Source organism: Penicillium longicatenatum (genome assembly GCF_028827895.1).
Source record: "Penicillium longicatenatum strain IBT 33135 chromosome Unknown contig_1_segment0_segment0, whole genome shotgun sequence".
NCBI classification, from domain to species: domain Eukaryota; kingdom Fungi; phylum Ascomycota; class Eurotiomycetes; order Eurotiales; family Aspergillaceae; genus Penicillium; species Penicillium longicatenatum.
This window is the reverse complement of record NW_026643119.1, coordinates 1,976,247-1,995,180: the sequence shown is the minus strand read 5'-3', so window position 1 is coordinate 1,995,180 and position 18,934 is coordinate 1,976,247. Positions and strand designations below refer to the sequence as shown.

Genomic DNA, 18,934 nt, shown 5'->3' with positions numbered 1-18,934 from the left:
GCACACATTTTTATTCTTTGTGGAAAATAAAATAGAATGTCGATTTCTCGCTTGGCTCTTGCAGCCTCCCTACTTGGCTATGCCTCTGCTGGCAACGTCCAGTCGAGTAGCTTGCCCGTCAGCAGTCAAGCTCATGTCCACACGGCTGTCTGTACTACGGTGCTTGGTTTGACTTCAGTCGCTTCAGTACCTACAACTACCATTACTCGCCGCATTCACGACCCAACTCCTGTTGTGGTTTTCTCCATGGTTCAGGACACCGTCACCGTTACTCCATCGGTATCAACCCTGACAGCGACAGACTATGAGACCACCATTGTCACTTCCACCGCAAGTACTGTGACAGATGTATTCTCAACAACTTCGACTGAGTTTGATACTGCCACTTTGACCGTCACCCCCAATGACATCACCTCGACTGCCTATTTGACCGCAGCGATCACCGCCACCATCACCTCAACCATTGAAGCCTCCGCAGCTCTCACTCCTATCGTAGACACTCTTACCACCTCTACGGTTGTCTACAACGCCCTTAAGCGATCATTCGAGCCCTCATTGGACAATGACTGCTCTCCTGTTTTGGATGATTTCAAGTATGCCCAAGAGGTTGTCTGCCACGAGAAGATTATCCTCAAGACCACCACAATCTCAACTGTGACCGAGTCTCCCGCCACTTCCACGGCTGCTGTTCCTTCTACCACCGTGACAGAGACCAGCACCATCACCACTAGCTCCGTGGTCGTTCCCGATGATGTCTCCACCACACTCAGCTACAGCACTACCTCCACCATTACTGAGACTTCCACCGCACCTGCCGTGACGGATACCGTGACCTCTACTGTCACCGCGACGGTTGCCATCAGCACCACTTCTGCTTACGCTGCATGTGCTACCAACAACATTGCGGGTGCTCCTCTTTCCTCGGACTTTGGCGGCTTGGCAGGAGACTATATCTACTCGTTGTCCTGGGGTACCGTTTCCGGTTACGGCTCGTCTGTGGCTGTCTCAACCTCTGCTGAAGCTTGCTGTATCAGCTGCCAGGAAAAGGCGAATTGCGCTTTCTCTTTCTATTACGAGCCTACATCCATCCAGAAATTTTGCTACATGATCACGACAACCACCTGCTCTTCGTCTGATACCTATGGTTATGCTTATGTGGGCTCCAACGAGTTGACATATTCTTTCCAGGCATCCAATGGAAACTGTGGCCAGTTGAGGAGATATTCCTCATAGGGTGTATAGTTTAGTTAATGCTGGTATGAAATGAGTTGAATTCGGCGGGGTACCCTCCCTACAGGCCGATCCATGTATAGATTTCTCCAAATTCGTTTTAAACTCGATAGCGCCTTTAGCAGCTGCAAATTTGACAATGATTATCACAGATAAGGATTTCACAACCAGGTAAATCACTGGATCGCAATCTATTCCATCGCTCCAACGTTTTCTTTCTCGATCATCTTTCAAAGACTCTCGCTAATTCAAGCTGGTTTTGGGTTCAGGGGCTACAAAAGATCGGTGGTCTGACGAGATGTGGCTGAACTTCGGGTCCGATTTAGCTCGATCTAGGCTTTGAACCGGAGATCGATCGGAGGTTAGCCAGGCACCAGGGGAAATTATTCCCGAGCGCCCACACGCTGTTCAACTTCCAAATAAGCCATGTACCGATGCGGCTGTGCTGATTTATGCGAGTGGATCAAAGCGCCTATCTCCGAAGGAATCAATACGGAGCTGAATCCAAATCCCCATTTTGCCGATAAATTTTCAGCGCTCCCGGCTTGAAAAGACAGTCTAGTATCTGACCACTGTGCCTGACTAGTGAAGCTGTCAGCAGCCGCAGACCCACTTGACATGCGGCACGTAGATCCGGCCAATCGGAGGCCCGTCATGGTTACCTTCGGTTCTTGGTCGGTTCTAGAAGCTCGCGTTGGGATACGCTCGCAAAAAATGCCCATGTAAAGGCGAGGAGCAGGGACAAAGGATTAGCTTTGGCTGCCAAGAGTTGTATGCACTCTCATAGCCATAAACGCCAGTACGACAGTTCCCTCCAAATCAGCGAGGCGTACTGTGCCCCAAGCTGAATCAGAAATAAAACAACAAAAACAAAAACAAACATGGCGTGTGCAGCTAGTGCTCAATTTCCCGAAATATTCTGTGTACCTCCTGGTGGTCAGATGGCCTCCCTCTGCTTTCTCCCTCTCTTCCCTTTTTCACAACGTGTCGCTGAGAAGACAAATCGTGCTACATTGCCTTACTGAAGCCTCGCGGCTTCTTGATACCTAAGGCACGCAGAACGCGCTGGCTAGATGTATCCACACAATTAGATCTGGAAGAAAGTAAGCTTCATGGATAGAAAACATTTCTCTCTTTCTCTCTCTTCTCTTCTCTACTTCTCTCATCCCTCTCCTAAATACAAAGGAATTTTCCTTTTCTTTTTATCTTCTTCTGTGCGTCATTTTTGCTGCTCAGTCTCTAAAACAATCTTTAGAGACATACTATCAATACCTATGCCTCCAATACCTCTACATCCAGGCTACCCATATCATGCAACCCTTATTTCTCTCGGTTGACGCAGATATAATGTTTATAAATAATCATCGCCTGACATTATCCAGAAGCACATCTGATAGTTTCGGTGTCATGAAAACTGATTTATTGGTCTCAAAATAACACCTGTGCATGACTGGTATCACTCAATCAAAGACTTTGTTCTCCTTGACGGGCAGAGGCTGAGCTGGCCCGTGGAATACAATCTCTTGTGGCAATTTTGAAGAGCAATAGTTTGATGGGTGCCATGCTGCCTGGATGGAAAGCAAGTGGGCGGCAACGGAGCATTTGAAGCTGTGCGACTGGAGAAATAGTGGTACACCTAAGGCAAGTAAGACCTATTTGCGTGGCATATCTTTATATTCGCCCCCGTCTAGGTCAGTCCTGCTCGAACACGCAGGTGGGACTCTGTTTCAGTTGTACAGTGCAGTATGCACACCAAATGCATGATATTTATCCTAGCCTGCGAGGTTAAAGAATTCGCGGCCCCCCTCACCCATATCACACCATTGGGCACGCTCACCCCAACTTTATCCCTGTCGCCACTCGAAGGCTGCATTGGTGGTTTGGGCTTACAGAGAGTTGTCAATGCGGAATACCTGGCTTAAATAAGGCTGAAAGGACCTGCGGAAGGGAAGCTCTCCTATCCACGCTGGGCATATCATCGTATGTGCAAGAGCTTTCTTGAATTAAGACACATAATTTAGTGAACTGTGGCATTTGTTGGACGGTGAGCGTGTATTAGAGATGGTGAGACGGCTTGTATCAAGCACTTTCCGGCGGTCGACCTGCCAAATCATGGTAGAAAATGTCAGGCATTGGTCTGAGCCCCTTCGGGTAGTCCCTTGAAATGTACGCATTTTCTTGACCCATACATACTGACTTCAACCAGCATCCGGCCTTCCCGCTGGAATATCCTTAATGTCATTGTCAGCAACGGAAAGATCGTGTAGCTAAAATTGGAAAGTGAAAGATCTAGGTGGGGATTAGATTTCTCACATGATTGGTGTGTCCCTACGAGCGAACCAATAGTAACCATCTGCTCAGATCTATGAAGACCCACCATCGTATGGACTCTGCGGGTCACAAACATTTCTTAGCCCAAGGAAGAATCAAATTTAACGCAATGATCCCCCTGTCATGACTGGAACAGGATCTTTTTTTTTCCTTCACATAGAGACTTCTCTACCCTCGCTATGACACAATGTCAAGGTACAGTGGGCAGCAGCTCCAGTGCAAGATACAGAATAGCTCACGTTGAATTAATAGCCTTTACGACACCCGACACGATGTGGAACTTTTGTCCCTCGGTCGCCGCTGCATACCTTTTTATCGTGCTTTTTGGAATAACGACAATCTCCCACATCGTGCAGGCGATCCTGCACCGTAAATTCTACTGCTGGGTGATCGCCACATCCGGTCTCATCCAGACGCTGACCTATATCTTCCGAGTGCTGAGCATCCTCAACCCTGCCAGCTATCCAGACTACGCCGCATGGTTTGTGTTGATTCTCATTGCACCGCTGTGGACCAACGCATTTGTCTACATGGTGATGGGGCGAATGGTGTGGAACTTCACAGACGACGCGCGCGTCTTGCGTATGCGACCGTGGCAATTTGGACTCATCTTCGTCATTCTTGACATAATGTATGATTTTCCATGCATCATCTGGGTCGTCGAATTAACATCAGAATAGTGCCTTCATTGTCCAGGTTTACGGAGCAGCACAAGCTGCCGGCAACAACGTTTCATATGGCACGGAAATGGCAGGCCTGCACATCTACATGGCCGGTGTGGGTGTGCAGCAATTCTTCGTTCTGCTATTTATCATCTATGCAATTTCTTTCCACACCAAGGTTATTCGGCAGCGGTGCTCAGATGCGCAAAAGGCCTTGGTCCTCCTCTATATACTCTACGCATGTCTCGCCTTAGTCACAGTAAGCAAAAGCTCTGACTATGATGGAAAATCAAGCTAACAAAAAAGATGCGAATTATTTTTCGCTTATGCGAATACTCTCAAGGCCTCGATAGCGAAATTCCCCTCCATGAGGCTTACCAGTATTGCCTCGACTCGCTGCCCATGCTGCTGGCGCTTGTGATGCTGAACTTCGTGCATCCTGGTCGCATCATGCCAGGCAGGGAAAGTGAAATTCCAAGTCGCAAGGAGCGCAAGAAAATGAATATATATACCAAAGCGAGACCATTGCAGGTGGGAGATGACATGGTATGTCTTTTAGAGCGCTCAAGGTCAAACCAGTCCAAGATTGCTGACTATCATGCTAGGTTTTACACAATCAGAATGACGTGTAGGAAGACGCAGCTTTCAATCATAGATCCTCAATATTACTTACTTTGAAATCTTTTAAATCCATGCAGTCTACTTCTCTAAGCTAGAGTCAAGCGGTAGACACTCACATCAATGTATTCCTCTTGTGCGGCACTGAAGAATATTGCCATGGAAAATTTCCTAGTAAATACTACCATACGTACGCGGGCAGTCAAGACTTTTCCTCGAAGTTTTGCTTCAGTGTTAGGACCCAATTTTATAAACAACAGACTCGTCAATTTCAACATAGGAGTAATCAGGCATCAAGATAAATAATTGATCCATGAATCGCTGACAAAGTCATTCGGCCCCCGCAGTTCCCGCACTTGATTACAGTCCACGGGTTCTCCTCTCCACCTCTCAACGCCGCTGGGTGTCATCCACGACATTCCAAGCTCAGAGTTTGGCACTCGCGCCATAATGCCCCGTGTCCTTCCGGAAAAGCGACAACGGGCGTATCGGCCTAAAACGAGCACCGGATGTTTAACCTGCAGGTCCGTGCTCCACACTCTACATATTAAGACACCCTTGCTGATCGAGTTTAGGAGTGAGAGAAATCGAACTTGTATGGAGATCTTCAATGTTACTAACCGAGATGCATAGAAAGACGCATTAAGTGCGGTGAGGAGCGCCCCGCTTGTTTACGATGCACGACAACTGGTCGCTTTTGCGATGGCTATGGGGTATCGGCATATCCGGCGTCTTCTAGAGAGTCGACTCCGCGATCGAATACATTTGAAAGAGCGCTTATAGCTCGGCCGCTTAGCACCCCGTCACACAACATATTTTCCAGCGACCAGGAGAGACGGTCATTTCAATTTTTCCTGCTGAAGACAGCCCCACAGCTAGCTGGCGACTTTGAGTGCGCCTTCTGGGAGCGCCTGCTGCTTCAGACCGTGCACCGCGAACCGGCTATTCGCCACGTCACAGTGGCTCTGGGCTCGATACATGAGCACTTTCAACGTGACGAAAGCGCTTCTTTTAGCTCTCGCATGCCAGTCGCTGACAACTCCTTCGCCATACGCCAGTATCTCCGCGCCATACGGTGCTTAACGCCTTCACCCAGTGTATCACAGTCTATTGACGTATGTTTGATATCTTGTGTCCTATTTGCTTGCTTTGAGGTGCGTGCATATATTACGTATTTTGTCGAGTGATGTGTTCTAGCTGGATTCTAGTCTATACGCGGCCATTATGGCTCAGCCATCACGCATATCACCAGCGGACTCAGAATTCTTGGTGAGCTTCGGAATAGCAATTCGAGGGACTACGTGGCTTTCAGTTTGGGCCGTACCCCTTACGTCTCTGTGGACATACTGTGTGGACTGTTCACCCGTCTCCAAGCGCAGACTAGTGTTGTATGGGTTTCCTAAGCATACTTGCATTCACCACAGGAATATGTTCTAAACACACGATATTACAGACTGTCAACGGAATCAACGCAACTGGATTTGACCTTTGGCCTAATTTGGTCATCGACGTTTCCAAGCCCGTCGTGTTTAATTCGCTGGCCGATGCACGTGAGATGCTCGAGGTCTATACTTACTACTACCGACAGCACAGCACACAGCTGCGAAATCTAAATACACAGATGAGTTTCAATGATGTCGCGCCGGCAAGCACCGTTCTCCGCGATACTTCACTCTGCCTCCTAGCGCAGTGGGCCGCTGGTCTAGACGAATATCTGCGCAAGCACAGCGCCTCCCTCACAGATCGTGAACAGCGTGGGGCTGCTGTTCTCCAGCTGCGCAAAATGGAATGCTTTGTCATGCTAGATACACTCCGCCCGGAAGACGAGCTGGACCCTGGGAAAAATATCCAGTTCGACAGGTACTGTTCTTCGTTCGAACAGATGGTAATTTTAGGCGAGTCAATCGTCAAATCCTCCTCTTCTCTTCTCCCCTTGTCGCCAAAAACCTTTTCGCTCGATCTAAGCATCATCTCGTGCATGTTCAATGTCGCCTCACAGTGTCGCGACCCATACATCCGACGGCGTGCTGTACACGTGCTTCGAACCGCTTCTGTTCAGGAAGGGGTATGGAACAGCCATTTCGTAGCCAACATTGCAGAAAAATGGATTGAGATCGAAGAGGAAGGGCTAGGTGTCGTGACGAGTTCCGAAGATGTACCCGCCTCAGCACGACTATCACACCTCCTTCCCGTGTTTGATGTCGATCAACCTAGCGCCTTGGTATATTTCAGCCATTCGTCTACCATGGATTCGAGGACCGTACGCAGGGAGGTCATAAACTGGTAGAATTACTTTGTATATTGAAACCCCAAGACAACAAATTTTTAGATGCATTGAACATCGAGCCGAGCTGCCTAGGTGAAAGACGAGTTAAAAAGTTGTTAGGCCAAAAATGCTAATAGTGATACTGTCGAGATTGAAAGATGACGTAGAACAAGAAGGAGTTCAGGTTGCTATATGATCAGCGGGATGAGAAGAAAAGAGGGAAAGAGGGGAAAAGAGCCTTCTATCCTCAGAAGCTAGCTAGTCCTGATTTGGAGGACAAACATATCCTGCTTGAGCGGACACGTACTTAGGGTACTAGACCAAATCAAGGCTAGTCACTATCCACCAAGGACAGTGCTTCTCTCTATTCGCGAATAGGTAAGATCAGTTGACTGACCGGCCCCTCGCAAAAATGGTGATCTTTAGAAAAAGCCAGTTGCGATGCGAGTAGAGGTTTGGTGCGTAGGGCGTAGCTGTTGGAAAATGGCCGCCGACACCGAGATAGAAACGTCACGGTAACGGGCAAGAACTCCGTGCTATCGCAGCAAACAGCACGCACAACCGGGAATAGCTCAATTGATGGATCCCTAAATGTTATGTATCGTGAACAGGAATGAAGTCCAGGGGAGCGAAACCTAGTCTCCTAGTCTGGTCGCTGATCTCCCCACATCGCTCCTTCACGAAAGAGGCGTATAATTTAGCTAGCTTACTGTTGTGTTAATATCTAGTGAAGAGTCAATATTGGAACCTATCTTTACAGGTTACTCAGCGAGCGGGGGAATTTTTGCGGCACATATCCTCAATCTATCTTCTCCTGTGAACGTGCGCGCATTCTCCGTTATTACCATAGCGAAAGACCCTTGCATCATAACGTAAAAGCGTTCACCCAGCCTCCGGGCTTACCTCCGCCATCATATACAGAGCTGAATCAACTGTGGAATGAGCAAAAGCTTCATCAGCCGCCCAGATTGACCATAGCACTTAGGCACTCACATCGGCATCTGATCCCACTTTTGATGTATATTAAGGGTCAGGATGTATGTAGGCATATGGGGTATATTATTGTGAGGCACTAACCCAAGAAAAGTTAGCATATTATTCAAAGTCCTGCAGAACCGGAACTTGCAGCATAATCCGGTGCAGTGACGGAAATACGACATCCTAGCGTTTTAGCTCCGCAATTCTTCCCATACGCGTTACCATATTGGGATGTCATACTCCGCAATATGCCTCAAATTGGTGCGGGGTCTTTCTCTAGGCCCCGGATGCAAAAGATTACTATGTCTGTGGGCGTAGACCCTGTAAGAAGCGTATCGAGGGACGCCGACATCCTGAGCTCCGCTCGTCCATTGTGGCGTTGAGTATACTGTGTCTCCATAATCTGGTTATAGCTCATTTCAACTATTCCACCAATTGTACGGAAGAACAAAATTCAGTCCCCCGCGAGAAGCCATCGCTTCGAGTCTTTTAAATAGCACGATGCTCTCCCCATGAAGAAAGCCCAGATCTGTTGCCCAGCCTTCACACACCCTCTCAGGCATTATCAAAGTCCTGGTGCAGACCTCAAGCCCATCATATACTAGACTCACAATGAAGTTCTATCTGGCTACTCCGCTCGTCCTAGGGGTTGCTGCGGCGCAAGCTGCCGCATGGGCGCAGTGCGGGGGCATAGGGTACACAGGCGTCACAACTTGTACGTCCGGCTACACGTGTGTCGTTGCCAATGATTGGTACTCTCAGTGCCAGCCTGGTGGCAGTGGATCAGGAACAACTTTAACTACCACGACATCCAAGACATCTTCCACTACATCTTCCGGTTCCAGTCCTACCCTGAGCACGGGAACAGTTCGTTATCTTGGTCGCGTCAATCCGGCGACCAAGGAGCTGACATGGCCAGGTACTGGTGTGGCCTTCACTTTTACTGGAACGTCCGCCAGCATCAGCCTGTTATCAGTCACTGGCACCAACAGCGTTGACTTGATCATCGATGGTGGCGCGCCGACAGTCATCTCCAATGTTGCTGGAACTTCAATTTCCACGCCCGCCGGACTGAGCCAAGGAACCCATACTGTCGAGCTCCGGAAACGTTCAGAGGCCCTCTATGGTACGATCGTGATTGGCGATATTACTACGGATGGAACTCTAGGAGCGAATGCCGTCCCTGCCAAGAAGATCGAGGTGATCGGCGACTCCATTACCGTTGGGTATGGCCTCGATGGCACTTACCCTTGCACCAACACGGCTGCTCTCGAAGACAACCCCAAGACCTATGCGGCCCTGGCGGCGGAGTCGCTGGGAGCCGACTACAGTATCGTGGCCTGGAGTGGCAAGGGGCTGGTGCGTAACACTGCTACTGACACAACCGATACGAGCCCTCTCATGCCGGAGCTCTATACTCGCTATGGCGCCAATGATGCTGACAATAGCTACACCTTCCCTTCGGACTGGACGCCGGACGCTGTGGTCATAAATCTCGGCACGAATGATTTTAGTTATCTTGCTTACGACTCCTCAGGACAGTCGTACAATGCGCGTTCGCCCATCAACGCTACCACCTTCACCAACGAGATGGTCGACTTTGTCCACAGTATCCAGGAGCACTATCCTAACACCAAGTTCTTCCTGCTCACTTCTCCCATGTTGAGTGACTCCTTTCCAACGACGGCAGACGCTCAACATACCACCCAGAAGACTGCGCTCCAGTCTGCTATTTCGCAGCTCGGGTCCAATGCCTATCTAGTTGATTGGCCCACGCAGGGCTCGGATGTTGGCTGTGACTATCACCCTAACGCTTCCACGCACGCTGCGGGGGCGGCCATTCTTGCCTCCGCGATCAGCTCAGCGCTGGGCTGGTGATGATAGGACTTCGGAGCAGGTTGACCCGTATGGAACTTGCAGTATAATACTTGTCTACAAGAAGGTCTTCTTTAACCCAGAATGCAGACGTCGTGAAGTCCGACTGAAATTCTTGACGACATTGCTCATGTATATACCTACCTGGCGTCCGATAGAAGAATAAGATTCTCGATCAGTTGTTGAGCTCATTCAAAGTAAATCTTGATCCGATAATAAGTCTCCACTGCTATGCCCTTGGAAGGATTGTGGTATATCACACCCCCAAGCGCGGCATGAACGAGGAACCCTGCTGACTCCATATCCATACATCGTCATTTAATCGGTCTGTCAACGCATCATGTCTCTGAATAGCCGCATTGCTCCCATAGAGCAGCTTGAAGAAGTTGACGAGGACGACATGCATCATGACGTAGGAATTTTATGGCAACATCCCAGTGTACTTTATCGATTATGGTTGGAATTGAACAGAGCGGTTGTTGCGTAGGTACGAAGATCGAGATCGCCATTGTCTGGGATCTGCGTGAAGACCCTACTAGTTTCGATATTCTAGTGTAAAGAGAAGTGCACACCTCGTGCGTATCCCTGGCCTAGCCCACTAGGGGTAGTGGCCAGAGATCTTAAGAGTCACACATCCCAGCCACTCCGTGACAGGAAGGGGAAGTGATTAATTACGTTGCGCTTGCAGGGGATTGCCCGGGCAAAGATCCGTGCTCGTGGCGATTCAGCAGGCCGGCAGTTTCGAGGACATACTCCAGTCCAGTAGAGGATAACGACGATGGACGAAAAAGCAGGACCAGGGCAGGAGCGCAGGATGAGTGCAGCACTAATGCGGGGTAGGATTACAGGCAAGGATTGGCTGGGCACTGCAGGCTTCTGGTTCGACAGACTTACCGTTGGCCCATACTCTCTTGTATCCGGAAAACAAAACCCCGTGCCATTTTCGGCGTAGCTGGAACAGTCCAGCACGATCGTTCCCTGGAGACTCGCCCGTCAGGGGTCTCCGACGAATCGCACAAGAGGAGAGTGTCGGTGCCGGATCAAGGGAAGTCTGGTCAGAGGAATAAGATTCAAGTACGAGAGATCACCCTGGACAGGCTTAGTCTAGAGCCTGCTCACCGTGCTTCTGTTTGAACCCTTCCCCAGTTCCCCCGCAAAAAGCTTACCGGAGAAGGTCCATAGAACGGTTGGAACCATCCGAGAGTCGGAAGAGGCCGAATACATACGTAATCTATAGTCAACATCTCCTGCCCCAGCCCTGCACAATATGTACCTATTAAGCCGAAATGCATGCTCTAGATAGATCTGCCGCTGTGGCTGCAGAGGGCATTGCTTCACTCCCTGCGTTTGACAGTATTCACAAGCGATCGAAACCGAAGAGCGCGACGACCGTTCCCGACTTTCATCTCTACTTGTGCACACACAACCAAGCTCTTTTTTTATTCATCTGTCGCAGAGCTGAAAATCCTCAATGTTTCACACTTTCGAGCTTCTCCGGTCAAACCGCCCACCAGAGCCATCGGAGGAGGATGGTAAACCGCAAAATACGGCGTTTCTATGCGACCGTCGCGCTTGCGAAGAATGTTGCCGCCGCAAAGCTCGCTGTGATCGCTTGTAGCCTTGTGGATCTTGTGTATACTACAAGAAGCCACATCTCTGCCGGTATAGGGAGAAAAGACTGTCCTCGCGGTACGCATAATCCACCCTTCACTCGGATTCCCGGTGCGGCGAGGTCGTATAGGAAACTATTGGCAATTTGAGATATCCTGTGATTCTAACGCTCAAAGTATCACAGAAAGCTATCCGTAGTCGCCCTGCAATATCGGGCGGTCCTCAAACGCCTTTTTCCTTCTGCACAGCTCGAGTCGCTAATTCATCTTACCCGCGAACAGCTGATGAATATCTTGCTTTTCGATCAAAGAGACGGCTCAAACACAATCTCCAATCTTTCGTCAGACACAGCTTCCGCATTACACGCGTCGATGGAGCTTGAGAGCGATACATATGGCGACGAGTGCTGCCTTGAAACACTTGAAACGGTTCCAGTTCAACCCGAGCCGAATCGCGAATTACAGCAAGATCTCGTAAATGGTCTCCGATGATTTCAATTCTCTTTCCCCGGTGGCACAGTCCTCTTGCTACCTAGGCGTCTCATCAATCAATGCTGTGATGAAAGTGATGATATTGATAGATCCGAGCGCCATCTCCTATCTATCCTCACTCCCTAGTGCCAAAAGTCAATCTGGCTTCGAACGACAGCTGCAAGTCGGTACCGATTATCATGATTATTACCGTGAAAATCATAGACCATTGGCATCGAATTGAATGCGCCCTCTACCGGATTAGTCCAGGAAGTCGCCCTTCTCATGTTTGACGCCGAACTGAAGTTGGTCGACGCATTCTTTACAAACATTCAGCCATTGGTCACCATTTTAGATGAGGTCCAGTTTCGAGCAATGTACCAGTCAGGCAACCGGCACGACAATTGTTGGACAGCTCTTATGAATACAGTGCTTGCATTGGGGAGCATTGCGATATGCTCGGCAGGCGACACTTCTCATAGCAGCTATTACCAACGTGCACAGGTAGTTCTTGGCCTTGAATACTTCGCTCAGCCGCACGTGGAGTCTATACAAATATTGGGACTCATAGCGGTTTACTATCTGCATTTTGTGAGCCAGCCTAATCTAGCATACTCCCTCATGGGCATTGCTATTCGAATGGTAGCCGCACTGGGCCTGCACGAGGAACCTTTTGGCTTATCCGGGTCATCTGCTGACTTATGGCGCCGTGTATGGTGGTCCCTGTTCTGTTTGGACACATTTAGCTGCATGACCCTCGGCCGACCAACATTTGGGAGGTGTGGGCCCTCCATTAACATTAAACTACCTATGCTGTGCGGAAATGACGTGAGTCAAGTCTCATTAATCTCCTGGTCACATTGGTGCAATATCACGCTAACTGCTGATCTTGCACTTGCGCAGAGGTCTCTCGCCACAGTGAACCTGGTGGAGAGTACTCGTTTTTGTATTATTGCAACTCAGATCCAAGAGGCTCTTGCTACCTCCCCGCGAATCCGGCACGATCAGGTGGCCGAGCTGGACAAGAAGCTTGTAGACTGGTACGAGCAGCTACCATTACTCCTGACAAGTCCACAGGAAGCCACCACTGCCGCCATCTCTACAATCCAGACAAACATTCAATGGCGTTACTTGAACTCTCGCATGCTTCTGTATCGACCTGCCTTACTGAATTACGCCATGCGCCTAACACCCTTTTCAACGCTACCTCCAGAAAAACGCCACGTAATATTTTTCAACGCTTATTTACCCTTCTTTCAATCATTCGCCAACATGCTCTAGAGTCAGGACCGGTCAAAAACATCCGGGGATATCGAATTCGCCGTATGTTGCGGAAGCCCGGGGCTCTTCCATCATGCATCCTAGGTTCTATAAAATCTCTGTTACTGGCTCAATCTACGGGTTGGGAGATACTATCCGACATTATGACACTAGATGGCCGGAACTCCAACTCCAGATCTCGGAAACCAGTACCATTCATTGAAACGATCCCAATCTGTTCATCATATAGTGGAAACCTTATCATGTCCACGGTAGCGCCTGATTTAATCGAAGTAACTTCGTATTCTTTCAACCTTGTGTAATTACGTCTAAATACGGAAAAGACTCTATAGAGTAAAGATCGCTGGGTGATAAAGGCATATGCAGTCAGTACCCCGGCCTTTCTTTCTCATACCTCATCCACCTAGCAACAAAGCCAAAGGTTGTATCTTGTAGGCTGAGTTTTTTGCTACCAAAAACAAAAGTTCCAGCTAGCACACCACTTCCATGGTTCACACCATGGTCTGGATCCACCGAGATGCACTCGCACGGCCCTGAAGTTCATAGGTGTCGGTTTGTGGAAATCCATGGATAGATTTCCTGTCAATGCATACCCATTCTTGAATTAGAAAAAAAAACCGCATTTTGAATTTTGCGGGGTAAATCCAGACACAAAGCCCATTTTTGTAGAAGCTGCTCGCTGTGGCAAAACCAAGTGTTGGAGATAAGTTGCCTTGTGGGTCAGGCCTCCGCCCCAGATTTGTATTTGTCGATCTCGCTCTCTCTCTCGCTTGGTAAATCAACTCCACCTTCCATGTTTCCATGGTACCTCCTTTGGCCAAGATTATAGCTAACAAAAAGCTCTCGTAGGTGGCAACTTTTAGGTGAAATGCTGAACGGCCACCGAACAAGTGACCCAATTATGAGAAATGAATATGTATTGGCCGGAGATTAGACTGCAGTCGGTAGACTGAGCTTGTATAGGTGAATGTTGTTTAGCGAAGGAAACCCGGTTCGACCCTATTGTTTGTTTCGTGGTTCGTACCGAGCGATCAAAAATAGAACGGCTACGGTTTCCAGCCAACTCGCGATAATTTAGTCATCAACTTCCGGCTTCATCATTACCGATCCATTTTCCTCAATTTTATGTATTTCGATCATCTACATAGTAAGTGACGTGTTTGGGGTCCCTATTTGGAAAGACAGTTTTCCAAGATTATCCAATGAAAGACTTATACAAAACTTGCTCATAGATACATGATCCTGTCTTTGGGAGATACTGATGATCTCATTCACTGAGCCATAACAGCCACGGAGAACCCTTCCTCCAAACTCAACTATTTTGGGATCTAGACTTACTGCAGCTCCCAGAATCAACAAAAATCAGGATTACACAGTACCAAAGCACCCCAAAAAACCCACAGTCGTTTGTTAATTCATGTAGACAATCCGCGGTCAGACCAATTGTCCTAGTAAGCTCCACTTAGGCTGTGAGCCGTGGTAAACAAGGTCGCCACTCAACCCTCACTAATGATTGCACTATTATAGTTTAGATCGTAGGAAACAGCCGCCTTGGTGAGCTTTCGGGGTTCAAAATGATTCGAGATTCGAGTCATGACGTCTGCTAGATGGCTGCATCGCTGTCTGATCAGCCTGGGTTTGCCCCCGTGAAAGAGGAACATGTCGTCAACCCTTTCGAGCATAAATATGCTGCATTCCTACCAGAATTTCGTTTCCCACTGTATAATCATATTTTGAATATCATCATTCAATTTATAAAAAGTATTCATACGTCAAGTCAAATCACACTTGGTTATTCTCTCTCTGTATCAACATGAAGGGAATCACCACCTTGGCGACATTTATTGCCAGTGCTCATGCCCTTGTTGGCCGCAATCAGCTCTGCTGCTTTCATCTCACTGCCTCTGGCAGTGCTTCTGGTGATGTCGGCCAGTTAAGTGACGGACAAAATCGTATCGGGGATGACAGCCTACCTCCTGCCGAGTTTTGCATCAATTCTGATGGTTCTATCACTGATCACAGTGGTCGTGGCTGTATTTTGACTCGTAAGTGATGCATTTGAATCTTGAGATAAGCATTCTAAACAATCTTTTAGCTCCCACGACTCAGTTTCAATGTGATACAGGTGCCACTCCGACCCCAGGGTTCTCTATCAGTTCCTCTGGCTTGTTGGAGTTCGAAGGCAATTCTAAATTTATCTCTTGTGAGACTGGCCAGAATGGCGGTATGAACATCTATACCGTGGAAAGTTCTGATCTCAGTCAATGTTCGGACATCGAGTTGAAGGCCGACTCGTGTTCTGCCCTGAGCTCTGGTTCAGAATCCTCGCCAGCTAGTAGCAGTTGTGGCACCACGCTGTCACAAGGCAACTTTGAGTTTCCTCACTTGATCATCCCGATTGACTCTCAATCGCCCGACAAAGCCCAAGGCACCTCATTTAACGGCGAGGTGACCTCGAGCATTTCCAGTATCTTTAACTTCGATATTCCACACGCTGACTCTGGTAAGACTTGTAGCTTGGTCTTCCTTTTCCCCGAAAAAGCCGACCTCGAGACTTCGGACTTTTCTTTTAGTGGTGATGGCAAAGTTGAAATCGCTCAGCTCTCCAAGGTTGCCTCAGGGTCTACGACTTTTAATAACGCTCCTTCTGTGTCGCATGACCTCGGTGAATTCACCGTCTCACCTGGCCACTCGTATGCTATCACGAGTTTCTCGTGCCCAGCAGGCGAGGCTGTTGCATTTGAGATGAAAAATTCCGGCAGCACTGATCTGACATTCTTTCAAGATTTTAACCCATCTCCGTAAGTTATCTCGTCTGAATAATGAGATGTTATCTCACTAACCAACTTAATTTTCCAGTCTGGGCCTGTTCATTACTGTTTGTTGAGAAAGGTCATATCCATTGAAGCATGATGTCTGTATGTTATCTGGGTTTAGCTCCCTTGTGCAACCTTACCAATGGCTCATGCCTTTTTTCTCATGCGCGCACTTGTTTTTGCCTGTATCTCCGTATCTCGGTTTTTCCATCCCATCACCTATAATCCACATTAGTGGCCTGCTAAAAGACGCATTGAATGGACTTGATTCATGTATCAAAGTGAAATCAAAACATCTTGTTCTTTGAGTACTCCATTAATCCTGGAAACACTTCAAGTAGAGGATCAAACCTATTTTCTTTTTTTTTTTTTCGCCTGGTCTCGGTCTCGGTTTCGGTTCCGGGGGGAATCAAGTAAAGGGTTGCTTTTACGAGATATTACGTATTTCTAAAAAAATATACTTTGGTTACTGGAATCACCCTGGTCTTCATCACTACATGATAATATCTCATGCATCGACAAGTCTAAGTCATGTACACTAATTGCATCTCCGATATAGAGTCTTGGCCCGATATTATTGAATGGCAGCCATCCCCACCCTGGCCAGCTACAACGTTCAGGATCACCAGTTTCTATGAGAATAGCTGCCCAATCGAAGCTCTCACCAGTATTTGTTCGATACGATTTACCAACACGTCCGATACCTGGACCGAAAAAAAAACCAATCCTGGTTATTGGAAGCTTTTTGTTACAGCAGACTTGTACCTATGTTCTTGAGTCGCAGGGAAAGGGATCACAAAGTTTTCAACATTAGATATCATAAAGAATGTCCAGGTTCCACATGCAATAAACTTGAGATGCGGCAAGTGCGGGGCAAAAAAAAAAAACAAGGAAAGAGAAAAAAGTAATGCCCACTGGCGGAATCGAACCGCCGATCTTCCCATTACGAGTGGGACGCTTTACCACTGAGCCAAGCGGGCCCGATTACGATAGTCACACGTAGTCATGTTATAAGAAAATACGTTCTAATTCCCCGATAGGACGCAAACACACTTTCAGATCAATAAACGACTAGATGAACGTCCCGACGCGCAACCTAGAGATGTCCAATATATATTAACTTTTCAGTATAGAAAGACCATTGTAGCATGAAGAGGAATTCTGCAATGCTCTGTGTGTAAATAAGCGCAAGTTCAATGGATGTGATAGGAAATCCTGTCCCATGAAAATATATATATTCTCGCAAACAATTTGATGTTGAGTAGCAACACTCCATGGAGTAATGCACTTCATCCCATTCGCTGAGGTAATACGTGCCCAACCTTGCAGGTAAATAAAAATCACAAAGATTATCCATTCAATGGAAGTACCAGATCATTCTTGAAAATTTGAAATCAGAGATTTTAGCTCTATCAATGCCCGGGCGATTTGATATCTTTTGACCTTGGTCTCAACCTTGGAATCCATGGTAGTCATTTCTCCGTTTGCACCTAGTATTCGAGCTTTTGAAGCAGCTTGAGGCTCAGAAATTCGTGTCTTTTCTCAAAACTTATTTATCATTTGACTTGACTTTGGAATTCCAAGTCTCTTCAAAGCCGAATCTGCCGGAGCTGCCAAACTGGTCTCATATGTAATACCGATTCTCAGGGAGCTAAGACCGTAGCTGGCTACACTAGTTTTACAGTATCTGAAGCTTTGAGAATGAGAGAACACGAAACATGCTTATAGTATATAACCCCTATTGTTTGAGTGCTTTGACTATGTGATTTAATCGACATCAGTGCTTGTCGCAATTAATCGAGTTGCCTCCAGGTCTCTCTGTAGCTCTGCAATCTTTGACTCCAAAGCGACTACACAATCTGTCCCAAGTGGCATACGAAGATAATTATAGCCAGTCACAGTAGCCTTGATAATTGCCTGTGCAGCCTTATCCGGGTCGCCTTTGACATAGTCCGGCATCGATGCAAGTTGTTGAGTTAAAGTGACCATCTGCTCCACGGCGGTGCCCTTATAGGCCTCACTGAAGCCATTCTCAAACTGGGAAGGAGTAATTATACGGCTCGAGAATGGGGTACGAAAAGCGCCCGGCTCCACGATCAAGACTTTGATGCCGAGAGGCTTGACCTCATGAGAAAGCGACTCATGAATAGCTTCAATCCCAAATTTACTGGCCGAATAAGTCGCTCTTCCAGGACGTGCTATGAAACTATGGTGCATAGAAAATGTGAGATCAGATATAATGTAATGAAGCAAGAGTTAATGACGTAAACATACCCGGCACCACTGCTGATAAGAATGATGTGACCAGAGCCCCTTGCACGCATGACCGGCAAACAGGCCCGGACAGCACGAAGGGGCCCATAAAAGTTCACCTCCATTTGATCACGAACTTCAGACTCACTATGAAGATAGTTCAGCCAGGAGACTCATAGTAAAGTGGAAGCATTTGAACGCCTTATAGCCACATACCTTGTATCCTCAACGCCACCAATGAAAGCGTAGCCTGCATTGTTGACCAGAATATCCACATTGTGTTCCTGGGAGCACTTCACGAATCGATCGTACGCATCATTTTGGGCAGGATCTAGACCTACCCAGATCCCACCGTTGGCTGAGAAGTCAGCGTAGGAGGCTTCAGCCTTGCCGATGTCACGCGTGGTCCCAATAACTTTGTAGCCAGCCTTGAGAGCTTCGGAAGCAAGTGACTTGCCCAGGCCTGACGAGGCACCAGTAATCAGCCAAGTCTGGCTCGTGGCTGCCATGTTGATTTATTTGCGGTCGTTAGATTTAATGGAT

The 18,934-nt window shown here is 47.9% G+C and overlaps 9 protein-coding genes across 9 annotated transcripts; 7 read left to right on the top strand and 2 right to left on the bottom strand.

The window, feature by feature from the left end:
- Window positions 1-36: 36 nt before the first annotated feature.
- On the top strand, window positions 37-1,233 carry N7484_001517 (uncharacterized protein; the record flags this gene model as incomplete). The annotated part of the gene is made up of 1 exon (XM_057111937.1): window positions 37-1,233. The coding sequence occupies one exon, from the start codon at window positions 37-39 to the stop codon at window positions 1,231-1,233; it is 1,197 nt and encodes a 398-aa protein (XP_056976674.1).
- Window positions 1,234-3,833: 2,600 nt separating this feature from the next.
- N7484_001516 (RTA1 domain-containing protein) lies at window positions 3,834-4,855 on the top strand (the record flags this gene model as incomplete). Its single annotated transcript, XM_057111936.1, has 4 exons — window positions 3,834-4,192; window positions 4,242-4,482; window positions 4,530-4,769; window positions 4,829-4,855. The coding sequence occupies 4 exons, from the start codon at window positions 3,834-3,836 to the stop codon at window positions 4,853-4,855; spliced, it is 867 nt and encodes a 288-aa protein (XP_056976673.1).
- A 436-nt stretch (window positions 4,856-5,291) lies between these two features.
- N7484_001515 (Zn(II)2Cys6 transcription factor domain-containing protein) lies at window positions 5,292-7,128 on the top strand (the record flags this gene model as incomplete). Its single annotated transcript, XM_057111935.1, has 4 exons — window positions 5,292-5,418; window positions 5,475-5,956; window positions 6,050-6,229; window positions 6,295-7,128. The coding sequence occupies 4 exons, from the start codon at window positions 5,292-5,294 to the stop codon at window positions 7,126-7,128; spliced, it is 1,623 nt and encodes a 540-aa protein (XP_056976672.1).
- A 1,569-nt stretch (window positions 7,129-8,697) lies between these two features.
- N7484_001514 (uncharacterized protein) lies at window positions 8,698-9,963 on the top strand (the record flags this gene model as incomplete). Its single annotated transcript, XM_057111934.1, has 1 exon — window positions 8,698-9,963. The coding sequence occupies one exon, from the start codon at window positions 8,698-8,700 to the stop codon at window positions 9,961-9,963; it is 1,266 nt and encodes a 421-aa protein (XP_056976671.1).
- Window positions 9,964-10,300: 337 nt separating this feature from the next.
- On the top strand, window positions 10,301-10,518 carry N7484_001513 (uncharacterized protein; the record flags this gene model as incomplete). Its single annotated transcript, XM_057111933.1, has 2 exons — window positions 10,301-10,372; window positions 10,399-10,518. 2 exons carry the CDS (start codon window positions 10,301-10,303, stop codon window positions 10,516-10,518), a joined length of 192 nt encoding a protein of 63 aa, XP_056976670.1.
- A 69-nt stretch (window positions 10,519-10,587) lies between these two features.
- N7484_001512 (uncharacterized protein) lies at window positions 10,588-10,901 on the bottom strand (the record flags this gene model as incomplete). Its single annotated transcript, XM_057111932.1, has 2 exons — window positions 10,588-10,786; window positions 10,855-10,901. 2 exons carry the CDS (start codon window positions 10,899-10,901, stop codon window positions 10,588-10,590), a joined length of 246 nt encoding a protein of 81 aa, XP_056976669.1.
- A 1,761-nt stretch (window positions 10,902-12,662) lies between these two features.
- On the top strand, window positions 12,663-13,322 carry N7484_001511 (fungal specific transcription factor domain-containing protein; the record flags this gene model as incomplete). The annotated part of the gene is made up of 2 exons (XM_057111931.1): window positions 12,663-12,869; window positions 12,945-13,322. The coding sequence occupies 2 exons, from the start codon at window positions 12,663-12,665 to the stop codon at window positions 13,320-13,322; spliced, it is 585 nt and encodes a 194-aa protein (XP_056976668.1).
- Window positions 13,323-15,135: 1,813 nt separating this feature from the next.
- On the top strand, window positions 15,136-16,127 carry N7484_001510 (uncharacterized protein; the record flags this gene model as incomplete). Its single annotated transcript, XM_057111930.1, has 2 exons — window positions 15,136-15,367; window positions 15,418-16,127. 2 exons carry the CDS (start codon window positions 15,136-15,138, stop codon window positions 16,125-16,127), a joined length of 942 nt encoding a protein of 313 aa, XP_056976667.1.
- Window positions 16,128-17,905: 1,778 nt separating this feature from the next.
- N7484_001509 (SDR family oxidoreductase) lies at window positions 17,906-18,900 on the bottom strand (the record flags this gene model as incomplete). Its single annotated transcript, XM_057111929.1, has 3 exons — window positions 17,906-18,344; window positions 18,413-18,538; window positions 18,608-18,900. 3 exons carry the CDS (start codon window positions 18,898-18,900, stop codon window positions 17,906-17,908), a joined length of 858 nt encoding a protein of 285 aa, XP_056976666.1.
- Window positions 18,901-18,934: the final 34 nt, after the last annotated feature.